At 36.4% G+C, this 14230-nt stretch overlaps 1 protein-coding gene across 1 annotated transcript in view; it reads right to left on the reverse strand.

Moving 5' to 3' along the window:
* LOC150090944 (uncharacterized) overlaps positions 1-14230 on the reverse strand; it is a 240334-nt gene that overhangs the window by 75860 nt on the left and 150244 nt on the right. Inside the window, exon 2 of the mRNA XM_090380748.1 lies at positions 2330-2392. Within this exon, the coding sequence (XP_090236874.1) occupies positions 2330-2392 (63 nt within the window). The remainder of the gene's footprint in view (positions 1-2329; positions 2393-14230) is intronic.

Consider the following 14230-nt stretch of genomic DNA (forward strand, 5'->3'; position numbering starts at 1 on the left):
TTATTTCAAAAATGCTCTTTATTTTTAGGGACGACACAAGAGCAACCCGTTAAGATAGCATAGTAATACCAAATTTTAAAAGCCTATAAAACAGTTCATTAATTTTATCTTCTTTAGTGAATTTCCCATTCACATGGCAGCCCACTTACGCAATAGACATTAGCCATTTTAGGCGCGTTAGTATACGAGTATGTGAATAATGGCCCCTTTGTCTTCACCATGTCCGTCCGTCTGTCTGTCTATTCGTCGGTCCGCATGTAACAACTCATCTTCTACTGGACAGATTTTCATATTTTATATTTGGTTCGTACAGAAATATTTGTAGAGCCATCCTTAATTTCATCAGTATTGGAGAAACAGAAATTCGGAAAATATTTCTTTTTTCCATACAATTCGTATGGAAAAAAGGGTTGTCCGAGTTGTCGGACCCGGTGAGCCTGGAAGAAGGTGTACTGGTCGGATGAGTCACGTTATTTACTCCACACCGTGGATGGACGTGTACGGAATTGGCGTCAACAACATGAGGCTCTTCATCCATCATGCATGGTATCAAAAGTGCAGGCCGGAGGAGTCGGTTGTATGGTTTGGGGCATGTTTCACTGGCAGGAACTTGGACCCCTGGTGCATGTGGAACAATGTATCAGTGGTCTCCGCTATCGTCAACTGCTTGCTGACTGTGTACACCCGCTATGTTACACTTTTACTCGAATGGCGATGGTGTCTTCCAAGATGATAATGCGCCGAGCCATCGGGCAGTTGTTGTGCAGGAATGGTTTGAGGAACACTGTTCTGACTTCCAGCATATCGATTGGCCTCCGAACTCCCTCGATATCAATCCCATATAGAACTTGTGGGACACTATGGAAAGGCATATCAGGCGTCTGGATACACCAATCACCTCCATACCTGCATTGCTGACCGCATTGCACACAGCTTGGTTGACTATACCTCCCGAACGCTTCCGACATCTTGTTGAATCAGTGCTACGTCGGATAGCTGCTGTACTGAGGGCAAAAGGAGGACCTACGAAGTATTAGGTAGGTGGTCATAATTCAGTGATCACTCAGTGTATATATATATATATATATAGAAAAAAGAGACTTAAAAAAAGAGTATACAGGAGGATAGTAATAAATATTATACAGTTGTAATTAAACTGAACGACTAAGTTTAGGAAAAGTCAAAGTACAGAGTTTTATTAAACGTCCTACAAAGTTATAATCTTAGTAATTAATTGATAAGAAGATAACTATATTTACTTTTCACTTCACTTAATCACAAAAAAAAAAAAATATCAATTACTTTTAAGGAAAAAAATAGAATGCGCCTGAAATGTAATTCACTGCATACATCATGTAACTTGTAATGGAAGTATTATCCAGTGGTTCCCAGTCTTCTGTCACTCAAGTCGCAATTTACGTTAAAAGACGCATATTCGTGGCACACCTCAATATTGATTGCCATTGAATTCAATGGAGTTTTTCCTAATTTCGCAACATACTTGAAAAGGATCGCGGCACACCATTTGGAAAGTACTGATGTTATCGGATAGTATGAAAACGTATATTAAGTATAAAGAGTATAAAAATATATATACTTATTATGAAAACGTTCAATCGATATCACATTTTTGGAGTATATTTCTTTGGTACCTGGAAATGTTTTAAGATCAACCATGGACTTACCTTCCCCTTTCCCCCCACACAATCACAGAAATCTGTTGATATAAATGAAAGTATATTTCGCTTATTATATTTCGGATGACGGCCATATTTTCAACCTATTTCTGTTTGTTGGTTCTTGAGAAAAGTTCAGGTCCAATTACGATTTCACAGCCCTCGTTAATACAAAAATCGGCATATATGAAAGCATGTTTTCATAAAGCCAATTGCTACGAAAATATATGTGTATTTACTGTATATTCTGTTGGCCCCTGGAATGGTTCTAAGTTCAATTCGGAAGGATTTATCGGACTTTGATAAAGGACAGATTGTGGGAGCTAGACGAGCTCCCATATAGTATATATAGTATACTTTTATAGTATTTCCTCCTCAGTTTCCGCCCACAGAAATATTATTATAAATTTGAAACAGGAGCTCTGATCCACTTCAAAATTTTTTCATTTCTTACTTAGAATGTTTTAGGAATCTTTGTAACAAATTTTCTTGTCGATGGGTTGACTTATTTTATATAAATCATGTATTATTACTATTTGCTTACATACCTGAAAATTGCTAACCCGCTTCAAATGTAACGCACTGTGTGCTTTAAGTAAATTTCTTAACATTATTTTTAATAGGCTACGTTTTTGTAATAACAAGAGACTTACCTCTTCCTCTCTACTGGAGGCTAATTCCGATTCATGCTCTTCTAATTTCGTTAGTAGCTTGTCCTGTGAAAGAAACATAACACATTCCTCAGATGAAATTTATAACCTAACAATATCAGATATACCTTACAATGTAATTAGCTTATACATATACGCTAATTACATTGTACGGTACTGTATATAATTGTTAATATAGTTATAAATAAAACTATATATAATGAAAGAAACTGTTAGAAGGTTTCATAATAAAAAGAGCAATCTGAAGTTCCTGTTTTTCCTTACTCGTAGTGTAAATAAAACTACGGAATAAAAGAAAAAAAAACTGGGAAACTCGTATAAGAAAACTAACTTCCTCCCGGAGCCGACCATTGCAGTCTCGCTGGAAATGGTCTCAAGAAATTCCTCGCATCATCAATGAGATTGGAAGCTGATTTTCCATAGACACTAACCTGCTTCTGAAATTAAAGTCCTATCTTTCTTATTTCGAAGAAATGTTACTGTGGCAAAAAATTTTATTTTGTATTACATTTTTTTATTCATCAGTTATTACTCAGTTTTTATTCATCAGTTATAATACTGCATTGCTAAGGAAAAATTGGGAGCAGATTGCATCATTAACAAATTCTGTAAAGTTTCTTCGAAATTTATATACAGTATCTGAAATGCCTATGCCATAAAAACTTTTAAGTAGCGCTTTGGAGCCTGCTTTCTACTTCTTTCAAAACAGTGCAAATTTTAACCTGTGTTAATTGTATTTCCAGGTTACTCATCTTATCGAAATTAAATTAACCTTCATCAGGATACGCTTAGATCCCCTCTGCTATACTATATATTTCATTTCTAATGGACAATAAACACGAGTTGGCGGTAGTGCACTGTAACTTCTTGAGATAGTCTTCCTCTTCGGGTAAACATTTGTGCCATCTCAGAAAGTTCCGAATGCCATTTTCGAAGAATCCTTGTGGTTGTTTTCGGAACCAGAATTGCACAATTTCCATGATCTCTTTGGTATTTTGAAAAGTTTTACTGCCTAAAAACTCTTTTACTGGTAAGAAATGTGATACCCAGAAGGTACTAAGTCCTGACTATGGAGGAATGAGGATGCACCATCCATTTCAGATCCTTCGTGATATTCGTTATTACTGTAGCTGTATGAGACCCAACAATGTCTTGGTGAAAATAGCTTTTGACTAATTTTACATTTTCACAATCTTTCCGGCTTTATCTTATCTTTTACAACATACATTAGTATTCCTCATTAATAATAGCCTTCCGCTCCATAAAAATTCGATGAGGATGATGCCTTTTGCATCCCAGAATTCACATATGTTTTCGGTTGCTGAGTATGGAGAAAAGCCTTCATTGTAAATCTAAGAATTTTCATTGAAGGCTTTGTATCACTTATACACTTATGTGATCGCCATACTGAGCATTTCGAAAATTCATCGGCCTGAAAATTTGGACTAGTTTCACGCTTTATAAATATCGCCATAGTTTCTTCACATCCCAAAGTTTCTTAAAAAGCTTGTAACCAAAAAAAGTATCATTCATATTTGAACCACCCCTTATGTTTTTTCATTTTACTATGGATGCCAATTAGTACAGTTTTAAAAAGTGAATCAGTTTCAGAATATTTTACTTTAGCTATAATCAGATGACTATAGCTAACGTAAAAATATCATGTTATAGTTAACATGACGCGTGTGAACTTGATGAATATCATTTCAAAAATGTACTAGGTCCTTGCTTTTTTTTTAGTTAATAGTGAGAGGTGATATGTTACTCGTAAATGCTTATTTGTCCTCCTAATATTTAAAATTGAAAGAAGCAGAAATAGTTTTAATCTATACTGAGTTGCGTTCGCAAAAATTTGGATACAACTGTTAAGATTAATAATAGTTGGCATTTAGTAAAATAGTTTTTTAATTAATCTCCGAATATATAAATAGCTTGCATTTGCTGGGTCTTGCATGAAAAGATAACACACTCATAAATATTTTTCAATCTCGTATCAGATAAAAGAAAAAATAACAGACATTATTATGTACTCCCTTAACATTCTTTGGTATCTCAAAATAATTCTGCTCAAAAGGCAGAGGCGCTTATAATCACCATAAAATTCTGTTCTTTACTATGTTCAGAGTAAATGTGAAAATATCTAGTTAACTTGGAATAGAACTTTTATTCGCCGTTGGAACGTGATTTTCTGTCTGATTTACATAATTTCCAGGCATAATAATTTAGACTGCGCAGAAAATACTAGGCTCAGTTGCAGAATTAAGTCATTCTATTAAGTTGCTGATAAAGCGAGTGATTTAAAATCCTTTAAACTAACGTCTTTTGCTTTCTTCATATACCCATTATTATGAGGGAAAAATATAAGTGAATGTATTGCTAGCTCATTAAGTATGGAATTTACCTGAAACGGTAACTTCTAACTGCTACGAATAGAACCAATAAGTTTCATGCAGAACTGACTCAGAATGGCAGAATCATTAAGATGCGAGGCATTTTGCTTCCGTTAAGTTTTTTTCCAACTATTTAGCCAGCTGATATAGTGCACATGCTTGTCATGGAAAAAGTCATTTATAAACCTGGGCGGGTTGGTTTTTCGTATATACCTTTCCAAGGTGTGAGCTGTGTAGTGACTTTAAAATGCCACTAAGCTACAGTCGTATGATGCAGATGTAAAATTTTAAAATCTTGCTATTCACCCCTGGATTTAGGACACAAGTTGAATAATAATAAGATATACGTTGAATAAGAGCTTTTTTGTTTATTAAAATTTTATTCGAATACAAAATCTTTTGAAACTCTTAACTGATATGAAATATGATACAGTGCTAAGATTTAGTGAGACATTATGCTTCCTGTTTATTGTATAATAGTAAGGACGTGCATTTAATAACTAATGTTGAAAACTTTAGTTATTAAAGTTTTGCATGGAAGACTATTGTACAAATTGGAGCAGAATGGTATTAAGGTTAAGTTGCTACAATGGATAAAAGGATTGTTGACTGGGAGAAGACAGAGGGTGGTAATCAATGGGTGCTGCTCTTCGTGGACTAATGTTATTAGTGGAGTCCCACAGGGTTCGTTTTTGGGTCCACTGTTGTTTTGTATATTTATCAATGATATTGATGAAGGTATATCAGGCTTAGTATCGAAGTTTTCAGATGATACAAAGGTTGGCAGGGTTGTTAATGACAGTGTGCTACTGCAACAGGATTTAGAAAATTTGGGCAGATGGGCTAAGAAGTGGCAACTGAAGTTTAACCTTGACAAATGCAAAGTACTGCATATGGGTAGAAGTAACCCCAGAGAAACGTACCAACTGTGTGGTACTACACTTAAGGTGGTAGAAAATGAAAAAGATCTGGGAGTAATTGTGCAGTCAGATATGAAGTTTTCTGAGCAATGCAGACAGGCTGCCAGGGCAGGTCATGGAGTTTTGTCAATGATATATAGGAATTTTGCTAGCAGGAAAAAGGAGGTGATTGTCCCTCTGTATAAGGCAATGGTCAGGCCACGGCTTGAGTACTGCGTACAGGTCTGGAGGCCTAATTTTAGGAAGGATGTAGAGTTGCTTGAGTGTGTACAGAGAAGGGCAACAAGATTGGTGGGGGAATGAAGGGATCCTCTTACAAGAGAGGCTTAAGTTCTGCAAATTGCAGTGGCTGGAGACTAGGCACCTGCGCAGTGATCTGATTGCGGTGATTGAGGTCTTGAATGGGTTGAGCACGCTGAATTTTGATGAGATCCTTCCACTTGTTCAGATTACGAACCTAAGGGGGCATAAATTCAAATTAAGAAATACATATGTAGAATAGATGTGCGGAAATTTTCCTTTAGCCAGCGGGTGGTTAATTGCTGGAACAAACTTCCATCTGTCGTTGTGGAAGTTGATAGGTTGAATAAATTTAAGGTGGAACTGGACAGGCATTTGGGGGGAATGGTGTGATTTTTTTTTTTTTTTTTTTGGCTGATGCTGCATAAGCTCATACACTTGCTTTCTTGCATCACATGCCACTACTACTACTTGATTCATATATTTGAGGATAATTTTAAATTTTTTTAGATAAAAAATTGTACAAACAGCAATTAATGATAATTACTTAGACGCACTACTGTGAGCTTTTACAAGCGTAAAATCTAATAATTCATACTCAGGAAATCCTCTTTTATCCATTGATATAGAATGTATTATTGCATGGCTCAGATACTTTTTTGAATTATCTTATATCTTTAGTTCTTTCGCGGCTGAGAAATTACATAAGCAAGATTCTCTTGAAGACTTTAGAGCTGATTACTGTCAATCTGCTTTGCAGGTTTTGGTGATTTTAATTTACAAAATATTGTTTTAACTATCAATTGAAGAAGAAGAAGAGTTCTTCTACTTCTTCTTCTTCAATTTCAAGATCAGCTTTTTCATTGTTTTCTGAATGCTATATCCACATTTAGTTTACATTTGTACCCATCCGATCCTATTCGTAATATAAACTGCCTGTATCTTTTATTTATTGTATTTTCAATATACACGTAATGTAACTCGCCTGTTGCAAATTGACTTAGCGCATTATAGCCACAGATGCTGATGCGCCATAAAACCCTTAAGCAAACAAACAACCAAAACAAACCATTCAAACTTAATACTTCGAATTACGAAGCAGTAGGTTTTTTAACATTCGCTATAATTATAATAGTTCATTAAAATCTATACAGTTGGACTCGATTACCGAGTGTTTTTATTTTCATCGAATACAGGGCATATCTCAATTTTCACATATTAAAGAAATTTTAGCTAGATTTTTGGAACGATTTATAGATCAATACTGTTGATGCACGATATTTCAATAGTCTGGCAAGAATTTAACGTCAACTACTGGAGAACTATCAGTCACAGATAAATGGTTTTTACAATAATACTGTATACAAGTTATGGCACTTTTAAGAATTTAAACTCTATTTAGTTCCCAGTATCACTGAAATGGGGAACTCTTGCACAAAACGTAACGTCAAGGGTTGGATGCACAGGTTAATTACATCAAATGACATATTAACCATTCATTTTCTCATTAATCGTGAAGTTATCTTTGCCCGACCAAACTCTGCCGATTAAAAAGTATTACAAGAATTCCGAGCCCGTGACTATTGCTGTATGGTTTGTTTGTTTATTTGTTATTTGGATTTTAGGAGCATTAGCAACTAAGGCCATATTGCTCCGGGATATGCGGTGGTCATTCCCTGACCTTTCCGCATCCTCCGTATTTGGTGGTGATGGGCTCGAACCCCGGTCTAATCAAGAAGCATGTGTTGTGCACTGCTGCTCCTTCCCACCTGGCTACGGAGGCGCCGGCTTGCTGTATGGGAAGCTTATTTGTAAAGACACGTGAAAGATGGAACTAGACCGATATCATTGTCCGGATTATCTTGATTAGTTAAGAAATTCGAGAAGCAGGACACCCGACAGCTCTTCTTCTATCTGGGAGGCCATTAATGAATGAGTACATTGATGAATTGGGAAACGAGAACTGGCAAGTCAGTGAAGCTGTAAGATTTGAAAATCTTACAAAAATAAAATATTTTTTATTAAGACTTTGAAAGTTAGTTTTCTTTTGATTCTTGCCGTTAATAGGATAAAAGGGTAATATCTGCAGTTTCAGAAATAAGAATTATTCTGGTAAGAGGTATAAAAATTAAAAGAGTAGTAGGAACGAAAACAGAGCCATTAGCTTTACTTCCGTTAAGACAGGGAACTGACACTATGGCAAACCCACCAGGGGGTCCGGCGCTACAAAAACAACTTAAGGTTTATGAGGGGTCACACACCGGAAACGTATTCTGAACAACACACACTAGTCTCTAAAAATAGAAGCTATGTATCCAGTGTCACAATTTGTGGATTTTTTTGAGTGCTATAGAGACAAGCTGTTATGAGACAGAAAGAGTTGTTTTGAAGTATTCGGCCGACGGATGTCAACAGGTTGTAAAGAAAGGGGTATAGAGAATCACGTGCTAGTGCTACGGGGCAGGCTGAACTAAGCCTTCCAACAAATGAAAAGAAAAAAAAAATGAAAAAGAAAGAGTGATTGGAAGAAAACACTGTGGGAAGGCGTGGAAAACTCCTGGAGAAAGAGAAGGAGGGGGGTGAACTTTTTGAGCGGTGCTAGTGAAAGGGTGAGTCGGGTAGAGTTGCTTGAAAGATGATGAAGAAATAGCCGACGAAAAAAGTCGAAGTGGGGTTATCAGTAATGCAGTGAGTGAGAAATTAGGAGATGAACTGAAAAGGGGTAGTAAAAGGAAGTTCTGCAAACAGTGAGAATGAGAGAAGAAGATTCCCTTAGAACACCAGTCCACCGAGGAAGGCGATATTATCCTGATATAGTCTTGAAAGGCAAAGGTAGCCGTCCTGACAGGAAAAAGTAGCAGATCCTGAAAGCGGAGTAGTAGTTGCGAATGCCGTATGATAATGCCCTGGAAGCTGTAAGATGTTGCCCTGGAAGCTGTAAGATGTTGCCCTGGAAGCTGTAAGATGTTGCCCTGGATAAGGATAGGATAGAAGGCCCTTATGAAGACACCGGTTCACAGAAATTAAGTAAGTGAAAGTTAATTTGAGAATACTGTAAGTTAACTGTTAGAGAAAGGACTGTAGTGCGATATGTGGGAAATTCAATGATAAGAGAAAGTTATTTTGAAAATACGGTAAGTTAAATACTAGTGAAAGGACTGTAATACGATATTGGGGAATTTAATGATAAAGATAAGATTAGATGGGTGAACCAAATAGGAGTAAAAATCTACTCTAAGGCAATTATGGTTGATTTAGGCAGTAATTTGGAATAAGGAGGATAGTAATGTAGATGAGAAAGTGAACGGAAGGAATTGTAGTAAAAATAGAAATATTAAATGTGTGGAGATAAAATTTATGTATATTGCCAACCCTTAAAGGTGTGTTTGAATGTAATATTGTATTTTGGTGATCAAGTTCTGTAACTGACAATGGTTAAAGAAATATATAAGAAAGAGGAATAGGGAATTAAAGAATAAATTGGTAGTTATGATGATACATAAAAGTAATATGATCAATGATATGTTTAACTTTAATGAAAAAAATGTTATTGACACCTATGAGGTATGATCTGATTGTGTTGTAATAGGAGCAGAAATAAGGTGAGCATATAAAGAGTGTAACTATTTAACCTGTGTATGTGTAATGAGAAAGGTGAGATAAAAAAAAAGGGGTCAAGTCTGTAAAGGAGCCTGTTAGATAGGAAGAGACTGGATATGTTTTAAGTACCTTGGTGTTGAAACAGTGAAATTTTATTCTTAATGAGATTTTGTTATGATTTAACTGTAAATATGCATAATAAACTTGTTTTTTTTGTATAACATTTGTGTAGTTATTTGTTGTACTGGACACAAGCCCATCCGAAGGGAATAAAATACATCTAGAAGTTCCCCCCCCCCCCAAAACCTGAAGTCTTCTGTGAAGTTGAATAGTCAGATGCGCAAGTGGGGAGATATTATAAAGGGGAGTTGTCTAAATAGGGGAATAAATTAAAATAATATAAATAATATAAACACACACATTAAACCCCCCCCCCCCACAAAGCGTTCCAAATACAAGGCATAGCGAGCACTAAGGAATATGTCAGCGGCATCCTTGTAAAATTGAGCAGAGCCGTAATTAGGATGGGGCACTTTAGATCAGGGACGCTTATATATATATATATATATATATATATATATATATATATATATATATATATATTAAGAATTATTTCAATCACAGACCAGAGGTTTGGGTTCGAGTCCTGTCTGTGACAGGAGGAATTCTTTAGGCCGCTTCAGTCGGGGCTGAAGCGGCCTAAAGAATTAGCCAATCTCAGCCGAGTTTGCACTAGTTATTCACCGTTTTTCCGCCCGTGTTTTTCTGTTTTTCTGCCCGCGCATCGTACAAATTAACGGTGAACCCAAACTGGTGAATTAATATGGGATGGGGTGAAGAGTATAGTGTTTGACAATCGGCACCGGTGGTTACCCACAACTCTGCGCTTGTTTCTCTCTGAATAATATGGTACTCTGTAGAGTCCAGAACGATTGTATAGTATGGTTTGTGGAAGTGTAGTATCGGGTTGCATTGTTGTGCTGTTCTGGCCATTTAGCCGCAAAGCTCCTATTGGGACTCCACGTTGCCCGTCCATCACCACTTGGCGGTAGGCCAGACAGTTTTATTTTTTTTATTTATTTATTATTTTTTTTTTTGTTAGAAATGGGCACAGGGGATAGTCTGAGGTAAGAGTAAAGTTGGAAAAAGAGAGACTTCTGTAGGGGAGGCAGCCGCCAGCAAGATGTGGCATGTGCCCAAAGAGTAAGAAAAGGGGGAGCCAAAAGCAAAAGGGGGAGCCAAAAGCAAAAGACAGGCTCAGAGTGGACTATGTGATCGCCATATGGCATCCTCCGCTGGGCGGGCACTCATTAGCAATCCCACATTAGCGAGCAAATTGTCAGTAAGTAGCATCCGAGTAAAAGTGAATAGGTCAAGTCCTTGATAGCTGTATCTGATCATTTCTTGACTTATTGGACAAGTTGGTGAGATATCTCAGAGTATTCTTGTATCTGGTAAATGCTTCTTGGGCGAACGGCCAAAGTGCAGTATGGCTCTTCTGATCGATTAGGAAGAAGTGATCCTAACCAGAAGTCCTCGCAAGGTGGGATGGAGTAAAGTGAGAGATGACTGCGAAAGGTAGCAGAATCGCTACCCTACTCACAGTTGCGGTTGTATGTTAACGCACACACACATACGTACACCTCCTCAATGCAACCAAAGCTATGAGGAGGTGTGTGTGTGTGTGTGTGTGTGTGTGTTAAGCCCTAAAGCAATCAAAGCTATGAGGTGTGTGTGTTAAGCTCTAAAGCAACTAAGGCTATGAGGCGTCAGTATATTATGTTTGTAAATTGCGTGTATTCTGTTTTCCACTTGCCTGTTTGTTGAATGAAAATTCCGAGTTTCCGGGCGTAAAAAAAAAATACTACCCATCGCCTGAGACTGACTAACTCAGCCACGTTATGGAAAAAAAAAATCCCGGACAGGACAACTCATACCGTACATGGTGTGCGGAGAGGACGGTGATTATATCCACTGTATTATACGCGAATGCTAGTTGCAGTTATAATCTTGTCATGTCATAGAGTACAACATTACTCGTTTATTGTTACTTTTTTTGCTTTTGAAATACCAAAAAATGAATAAGTGCGACACAAGCATTTTATATTATTTCGTTGTTTATTTATTCATTGTCAATTTATAATTTATATTTATTGAGTGGCAGGGGACGCAATTTTTTTCTGCGCCATCTGCCGAAATACTAGTTATTGCTCTAAAATTCAGCATATGTTGCAATTGCTACTACAGTATTTACCGGAGCGAGAGACATTCGCTGGTATGCTTTTGCGAACATTGAGCAAAGTGAGAGAACTGATTTTTCAACGTGTTTTGAACTGACCAAGTCAGTTTTATGCTAAATGGGGAAGTTAAAGTCCACAACCGCCACATTTGGTGGTTGTCGGTGTTCACACAACAGGCTGTATTCATGCTTCCATCAAAGTTATCATTATGGTTTGGTTTACCGCATAGTTCACTATAGGGATTTTTGCTTCGAGGAACGTTATGCCACTGGTGCATGCTCATATAGCAACTCTTTACGGTTCACCGTCGTACCCATCCTTCAGGAAAGAAGCGCGGCCGATGCCTTAACATTCATCCGTCGTGATGCACTAGCCCTTTATTGCGCTTCAACTAACACAATTTCTCATGTCAGCTTTTGACGTAGACAGGTTGGTAGTTATTGTCCACATGAATCCAATCTCCTCCCTCCCTGGCCCTCATACTTTATTTAAGCCAGTTTTAGGTTTTGGGGCTACGTAAAATATCGTATATGCATAGGTAATCTGACATCTCTGCCATTGTTGAAAGATGCCGTACGCACGAATTTGCAGCAATTCCAACACATTTTGAGTCCGATACCAACAAAAACCTCATGTAGTACCGTCCAGGATATTTTCAAACTTCAAAATTTTGAAGTTTGAAAATATCCTGGACGGTACTTGAACTACCCATATAAACACTTTGCAAATATTATAATAATATAGACCTGGAGCAGAATTTTAAAGCAAAACACGTCGTTTCAGGTTTTTAGAATTTAACAATGTCTCTCTTGCTTTCTTTCCAAAACTATTTCTAGAATAACTGTTAGGCAGATGGAATATTTCAATAAATTGCATTAACAAGAAAAATAATCCATGAGAAAATTGTAAGCCAACTAATTAAACTTTTATATATTTAACACGTCATCGATTAGAAAGTGAGAGAAAAAAATGTCATCTAAGTAGTACTCTGATTACATTATTATTCATCCAGCGAATGAACTTCGTGCTGTTGTCTGAGTAGGTCGCAATCAATATTGGTAATACGTAGCCTGTGCCTTGTTAATACGTCCTTTGCAGAGACGGTGTCATTTGGAATGCGGAGATGCAGGCGGTGTCGCGTGTATTAAGAAGACGTAAACGCGTTTGTCTCTAATTTGAGATGTTGGACATAATGCGTGTCATATTTCAGATATTACCATGTACACCTTCTGATATGACAGTATCGTCCTTAGTAGGTTATGCTCGTGTACCTTGTGATATGACTAAACTGTGCAATGCAACCTACTCTCTGTTATGGATTCCCTCTAAGCCAAAAATAGAAATTTCCAATTATGGTAGTGTCATCAATTGATACTAAATTATCAATCATCAATTGATTCAATGAGTATCAATTGATACTAGATATGATTGATATGAGCATGTATTATAACTGCATTAAAATTATTTTAAAATTTTGCAGATAGTAGTCAGGATCTATGTAAAATTTCAACAAAACTGTATCCAGTGAGAGGTGAAACTTTTTAATATAGTATGTATTGTATCCGATCACTGTCCGAAAAGCTTTCAAAACTGAAAATTTTTGATTTTTCGTCATTATCAAAAAGTTTACAGAATGTTAAAATTTAATAAACCAGAAATTCCTGAATTATTTCCGAAAATTAACTTTTAATAAGAACAATTTACAAATTATTTAGCCTACCAACTTATTTCATTAATGTGCACGTCCAATTTCAGATTCGTATTTATCTTAGGTGATGTATATAAAACAAAACAGGACTTAATTTGCAGTGAAAATGGTTCCAGATTTTGATTCTGGTCGGAATAATTTCAAATTGAATCATAAAAGAAAATAACGTAAAATAATAATAATTATTATTTGATTATTATTTTCTTATACATGTGATAAATAAATGCGTAACAGTAATATGCTAAACATTCAATCCCGAAATGTAAATTTTGTAATAAAGTTAATTGCGCTATTATTTTTTAAAGTACTATTAACAAAATATTCGATACATTATTCAAAATATTAAATAGCCTTTTGCATTCCGATGGATTCAGCATTTTAATGTAATATTTTGCACTTTGCATCGCGATCAGTTAAGGATGTAGTGTGGAATTATATAAGCAGAATTTAATTCACTATTCTTACTGTTTGTACAGGGAAAAAGCAAGCTGAGGGATGCTTTAAATTTTGGGGAAAGAAATTTCCACCTGGAAGTTGAATTTAGTTTCGTTATATAAAATTTCTAAAATATTTATTCTTCTTCTTTAATGCTGCCGAATGGCGTTTGCGACTTCGTTTTGATATTGTTCTCTGTCTAGCGCTGCGTGTAGAATTTGTGCTGTTGTCATGTGAAGCCAGGTGTTGATGTTATCTAGCCATGCCATTTTCGGTCTGCCTGGGCGTTTCTTGCCTTCGATCTTTCCCTCCAGGATGAGTGGTAGTAGGTGATATTTTTGTTGGTTCCT

The sequence above is a fragment of the Mastigoproctus giganteus genome, chromosome 1 (genome assembly GCF_048544385.1).
Source record: "Mastigoproctus giganteus isolate SK-2022 chromosome 1, ASM4854438v1, whole genome shotgun sequence".
In the NCBI taxonomy this organism is placed as follows: Eukaryota; Metazoa; Arthropoda; class Arachnida; order Uropygi; family Thelyphonidae; genus Mastigoproctus; species Mastigoproctus giganteus.